Source organism: Scyliorhinus canicula, chromosome 18 (assembly GCF_902713615.1).
Source record: "Scyliorhinus canicula chromosome 18, sScyCan1.1, whole genome shotgun sequence".
Taxonomy (NCBI): Eukaryota; Metazoa; Chordata; class Chondrichthyes; order Carcharhiniformes; family Scyliorhinidae; genus Scyliorhinus; species Scyliorhinus canicula.
In genome coordinates, this window is record NC_052163.1 from 84,582,024 (window position 1) to 84,588,228 (window position 6,205).

Consider the following 6,205-nt stretch of genomic DNA (forward strand, 5'->3'; position numbering starts at 1 on the left):
GAATTTGATGAGTGTTTTGAAGAGGTAACCAAGAAAGTACATGAGGGCAGTGCAATTGACGTTATCTACATAGACTTTAGCAAGGTATCTTTGACAAGGTACCGCGTGGTAGATTGTTGCATAAGGTTAAATCTCATGGGATCCAGGGTAAGGTAGCCAATTGGATACAAAATTTGCTTGACGACAGAAGATAAAGGGTAGTTGTGGCAGTTGTTTTTCAAACTGGAAGCCTGTGACCAGCGGTGTGCCTCAGGGGTCAGTGCTTGGTCCACTGTTATTTATATTAATGATTTGGATGAGAATTTAGGAGGCATGGTTAGTATGTTTGCATGATAGGTGGCATAGTGGACAGTGAAGAAGGTTATCTAGGATTGCAACGGGATCTTGAACAATTGGGCCAGTGGGCCGATGAATGGCAGATGGAGTTTAATTTAGATAAAAGTAAGGTGATGCATTTTGGTAGATCAAATCGGGCAGGACCTACTCAGTTAATGGTAGGGAGTTGGGGAGAGTTACAGAACAAAGAGATCTAGGGGTATAGGTTCATAGCTCCTTAAAAGTGGAGTCACAGGGCAGCATGTGGCACAGTGGTTAGAACTGGGACTACGGCGCTGAGGACCTGGGTTTGAATCAAGGCCCTGGATCACTGTCCGTGGGGAGTTTGCACATTCTCCCCATGTCTACATGGATTTCACCCCACAACCCAAAGATGTGCAGGTTAGGTGGATTGGCTATGCTAAATTGCCCCTTAATTGGAAAAATTAAATAATTGGGTACTCTAAATTTATTTTTTTTAAAGTGAAGTCACAGGTGGACAGAGTGGTGAAGAAGGCATTCGGCATGCTTGGTTTCAGTGGTCAGAACATTGAATACAGGAGTTGGGATGTTGTATAAGGCATTAGTACGCCCACACTTGGAATACTGTGTACAGTTCTGGTCACCCTAAACTAGAAAGAGTGCAGAAAAGATTTACTAGGATGCTGCCGGGACTTGATGGTTTGAACTATAAGGAGAGGCTGGATAATCTGGGACATTTTACCCTGTAGCATAGGAGGCTTAGGAGTGATTTTATAGAGGTTGATAAAATAATGAAGGGCATAGGTAAGGTCAACATCTTTTCCCAAAGGTAGGGTGTCTAAAACTAGAGGGCATAGGTTTGAGGTGAGAAGGGAGAGATACAAAAGGTCCCAGAGGGGTAAATATTTCACACAGAGGATGGTGAGCATCTGGGACCAGCTGCCAGAGGCAGTCGTAGAGGTGGGTACAGTTTTGTCTTTTAAAAAGCATTTCAACAGTTATATGGGAAAGCTGGGAATAGGGCGATATGGGCCGAGCTTAGTGGTAAAAACTGGGCGCATGGGCAAGTTGAACCGTTTCATGCTGTAAACTTCTATGACTCTATGTTAGTAAGGAGGACCTTTGCAGGGTTAACAGGGCTGGGTTTGCCATTGTCATTTCCACTGTCTGGGGGGTCCATTCAGTTTTATTCCTTCTTTGTGTTTTTGGAGCGGTTGAATACAATTGAGTGGTTTGCTCGGCCACCTCAGAGGGCATTATGAGTCAAACACATTGCTGTGGGTCTGGAGTCACTTGTAAGCCAGAGCAGGTAAGGATGGGTGATTTTCCTCCCTAAAAGGACATTAGTGAAGGAGATGAGTTTTGATGACAATTGTTGCATGCTCATCATTAGACTTTTTATTTCATATTTCCCGAATTTATTTGCACCAGCCATGTGGTGGGATTCGAACACCAGATCATCCCCCTGGGTCTGAGTCCAGCTACAATCCCACAACCTCACCCCCTCCGCATTTGATGGGGACTAGACAACACACACAGAAATATTTATTGCAGATTCTCTTTATTGAAAGTTCCATTCCATGGCAGTTATTGTTTGGCTGCTGTTAACATATCAAAAACTACCCTAATTTCCATTCAATCTAGCACAGTTCCTGAGCCAGCCATCCATTTGCACTGTAATTACTGACTACAGCAAAGTCATTGTTCACTTTTACCCTTGGAGTAGATTCTTACAATGGGAGTGGCTGAGCCAGACCTGCAACAGGTTCAAATACTTCAAAGGATACAGTAAAATCACACAAAACAAAACAGAAACATGAAATGCAGCAGGGACAAAAAAGGTTGGATAAAAGTGATGGAGAGGGCGGAGACAAGCTAACATTTTCTCACTGTTCAGGCAGAACACAAAAAAAGAAATTCCATCTATTTAGCAGCCGGATTGAGAGGCGGTTGCGGTTGTTTTTGAAGCTGCTCCTTGTTGAACTGTACAGGAGTACACCTTCCCACTGCTCCAATCTGTGCCAGGGACTGTCAGGTAGCTGCTGAGACTGAAGCTGTTGTCCGAGTTCCGCGATGCCACGCTGGTTTGTACATCACTGCTCGTCGGGCTCCCATCGACTGTCCAGCTGACCGCAGCAAAGCCCATGGACAGTTTGCTGACCAGGCAAACTAACGTGCCGGCTCCTTTAGTGGATATCTCATCGGCTGAAGGTCCAAGCAGTTTCACTGAAGGATCAGGGAGTTGCCGAGCTGCAATCAGAACCAGGGAACACATCTTAGAGAAAAAAAAGAGCTACAATTTCTTACAAAATTTATTTTAGGACCCTCCTGCTGACTCTGGATTAGAGCGTGTCTCACTGAAGGTGCTTCACCTCCAGCTCCCAGGTCCTATCCCCAGTCTGTGTTGAGTTGGCTGATGTTGGATGAGTCACCAGGACTGCTTCATCTGACCCCGCCCTGTGCCCCCAGATAGGGAGTGAAGTGACCAAAATCCAGTGATCACTTTACCTGATCTTAGATTTCAATTTGGGTGGCATTAGCACAGCATCGGCAGCCAGTTCAAATCTGGCCTTGGGTCACTGTCTGTGTGGAGTTAGTAGGCTCTCCTGGTGTCTGCGTAGGTTTCCTACAGGTGCTCCAGTTTCCTCCCACAGCCCAAAAATGTGCAGGTTAACTAGATTGGCCGTGCTAAATTGCCCCAAGTGTCCACAACGATGTGTAGGTTAGATTAAGGGGTTAATGGGATAGGGCAGGGGACTGAGCTTGGGTGAAGTACTCTTTCAGAGGGTCAGTGCAGACTTGATGGGCCAAATAACCTCCATCTTCACCTTCGGCATTCAAAGTTGAAAATCTATCCCAACAGGTGAGGCAGTTTTTGATACGGAGACATTGAAACCGAGGGGTCTGTGAATCTAACTTCTACTTTCCATCTTTACACTGCTCCTCTCCCCATCTTTACACTGCCCCCGCCCCACCCAATGGAAGGTTCTGTTGTTATAGAACAGTACAGCACAGAACAGGCCCTTCGGTCCTTGATGTTGTGCCGAGCAATGATCACCCTACTTAAACCCACGTAACCCGTATACCCGTAATCCAACAATCCCCCCCATTAACCTTACACTACGGGCAATTTAGCATGGCCAATCCACCTAACCCGCACATCTTTGGACTGTGGGAGGAAACCGGAGCACCCGGAGGAAACCCACGCACACACGGGGAGGACGTGCAGACTCCACACAGACAGTGACCCAGCCGGGAATCGAACCTGGGACCCTGGAGCTGTGAAGCATTGATGCTAACCACCATGCTACCGTGAGGCCCGTTATGGGTATGAGAAGGGGACAAGGCTGGTCTATTAACAGTTGAATGGCCCACCAACACTAACTATCTCTAATTCAGGAGGAATAGTCAACTGGGGAAGAGTTGAGAGTGTTCAAAACTCCCATGGATACAAGCCGAAGGGAATAGAAGATATAATTCTCAATATTCGAGTTTACATTATTAGAAATAGGAAGTTGCAAAGTGTTTTCTAAAAGTAAAATCTCAAAGTGCTGATTGAGAAGAGGCTGCTGAGAATGTACATGATGCAGCAACACTGACCCACCGACTGTTCACAGCGCGCCAGAATCAGGCATCCTGAGCAATTTAATTGGGTAGAAGGATATCTGGAATTAGGCTAACACTTCAGTGCTGAAATAGCTCTGCCAGCAATATATACAGTGACATCTTCATTCAAAGGCATTAAACCGAGACTGGTCTATTTGTTGAGCAGGATCCCACATATCCCATAACATTGCACAGTATTCTTGCCAATCGTCCTCCCTTAAACCAATACTGTGGAAAAATGATACTAACGGCTCATTGTTGTGTAAAATTAGCTGCTGTGTTTTTCCATGTAGCAGTAACTTAAACAGTGTGAAATACTTCATTTTCTTCTCCATTATTAATTCATCCCAATGTATCTAGTTGTATAAAATATCCCCACCAGTATTATTTAAGGTAGCTCCACCATTGGGAGGGGGGGGGGGGGGGGGTGAAAAATTACAATTTACCCCTTTCTCCAACAAAACCTCAATAAAGTTTTGGGAATTCACCAGTGATCTAATCTAATCTGTGCCAACTGTCTAAAACAGAAAAAAGTTAACCTCACAGGGATGGCAATGATTGAATTTCCAGTAAAGATAAGAATTAAAAAATAAAAATAACCAGAGCAACAGCAATTCAATCCCCATTGAAACATTAACAATGCTAATTGGCATAGCTAGAATCACAGGACTGGACATTGAACTAGAATCATAATTTTAACATACAAATGATCGTCCAACAAGCAGGTGCTAAGACATAACTGAGTTTACATTTTTTTATTTATTTCTTACTGTCTACTATTACAAAGATAGTTTCTGCATGATTGTAAATGTAATTCCCAGTCACTTACCTGCAACAAAGAGTTTGGTCCCTTGGCCTAACACCCACACAGTGTGATGTTCTAGGGTTCAGTCCATACAGTTACCCCAGATCCTGGAATCAGACTGAAAACAAGCTCAGATTCTCCACTCCAGCATTATTCAGGTTTCCTGTATTCCCAGTGTTTCTGCTGGTGAGGAACAATAAGGAATAAACTCACAGCAACATCCACACACTGATAGTAAAATATCATCAACACCCAATACTAAACAGTCAGATTCAGAATGTTATCAACTATGAAATTATCTTCATTGGAAAATATTGAATAAAGGACAAAATTAAAAAGTGATTTTATGAAATGCAAGACTCGAGATCGTTTTAACCTGATACAAAATTATTAATTGTAGACTATTTACCGATTTCAGTTTTTGTTTTACCTTCTGTCACTGTGACACATAAGTACTGCTTGAGGAAACCCACTTTCCACAGTAATAGACGGCGGCATCATTCACCTCCACGTTCTTTATGATTAACTGGTAAATGATGTGGCCACTGTTGACCTTCGATGTGAAACGATCGCTGTTAAACCCGGAACCATAGGTAGGGGCACTGTTAGAATGATGATAGTAGAGGATCCATTGAGGAGCTGATCCCGGTGTCTGCTTGTACCAGCTCACAACATAGCTATCAGCCGTTCCAATGTTACAGTCCAGTGTGGCCGTGTTTCCCGGTGTCACAGTCAGGTCTGGAGGCTGAGTCAGAGTCTGAGACTGTCCATCTGTAAAAGAGCAGAGATTAAACATTAGAAATTGACTGTTTAAAAGTGATTCCAAGACCTCCGCTGCTGCGGGAGGAGCAGAGTTCAGTGTTTGTACTTACAGCCCAGCCACAGCGCCAGAGAGCAGAAAAAACACAACATCCGCATCATTGCTGCCAGTGAACTTGCTGCCTCCTTCAGCGAGTGTATCTGTACCAGACTGTGGCAGCAGCTGCCCATTGAACCCAGTTATAGAGCCATTCAGACCAGGAAGGAACCCCATGCAAATTAGTGAACTCACACTCACCAATCAGAGCAAGGACATGACCCCCCGCCAATCAGCGATACAAACACAGATTGAGAGACAGGAACGTCACTAATTTCCATTCAAACCCAAGGAACTGAATCGTCGGACATTTCCCACTTTCCGCTCTTTCAGATGCTTGTTTATTCTGTTCGGCATTGAGTTTAAATTAAAACAAGAACACATTCTGGGGCATCTCTCTTGTGTTGAGGTTCTTTCAATAGTACTGGCAGCTTTTAAATTAGATTTCTATCAAACTTCTACATCACACGTTGGTTTGGCTGACGTTACAGGCAGCTTCCTACCAAAGAAACAATCTGAAACATTCTCTACAATGACAAACTCTTCATCTCACACTTACTGTGTGACGCCTGCACTGACACAAGAGTGAATGGACCCTTCAGTTAGCGTTCAGATAATCTGGGCATGTGGATATTGACACT

At 44.2% G+C, this 6,205-nt stretch overlaps 1 protein-coding gene across 2 annotated transcripts; it reads right to left on the bottom strand.

Moving 5' to 3' along the window:
- Nucleotides 1–1,841: 1,841 nt before the first annotated feature.
- On the bottom strand, nucleotides 1,842–5,685 carry LOC119952886 (immunoglobulin lambda-1 light chain-like). Of its 2 annotated transcripts, none has more exons than XM_038776505.1 (4): nucleotides 5,581–5,685; nucleotides 5,160–5,479; nucleotides 4,733–4,769; nucleotides 1,842–2,547 (listed from the first exon to the last, which is right to left on the bottom strand). In XM_038776505.1, the coding sequence occupies exons 1-4, from the start codon at nucleotides 5,627–5,629 to the stop codon at nucleotides 2,225–2,227; spliced, it is 729 nt and encodes a 242-aa protein (XP_038632433.1). In that variant the 5' UTR covers nucleotides 5,630–5,685; the 3' UTR covers nucleotides 1,842–2,224. The 2 variants fall into 2 exon arrangements, with proteins under 2 accessions (XP_038632433.1, XP_038632432.1); XM_038776504.1 differs by having other exon boundaries at nucleotides 4,733–4,766; nucleotides 5,157–5,479.
- Between the last annotated feature and the right edge of the window lie 520 nt (nucleotides 5,686–6,205).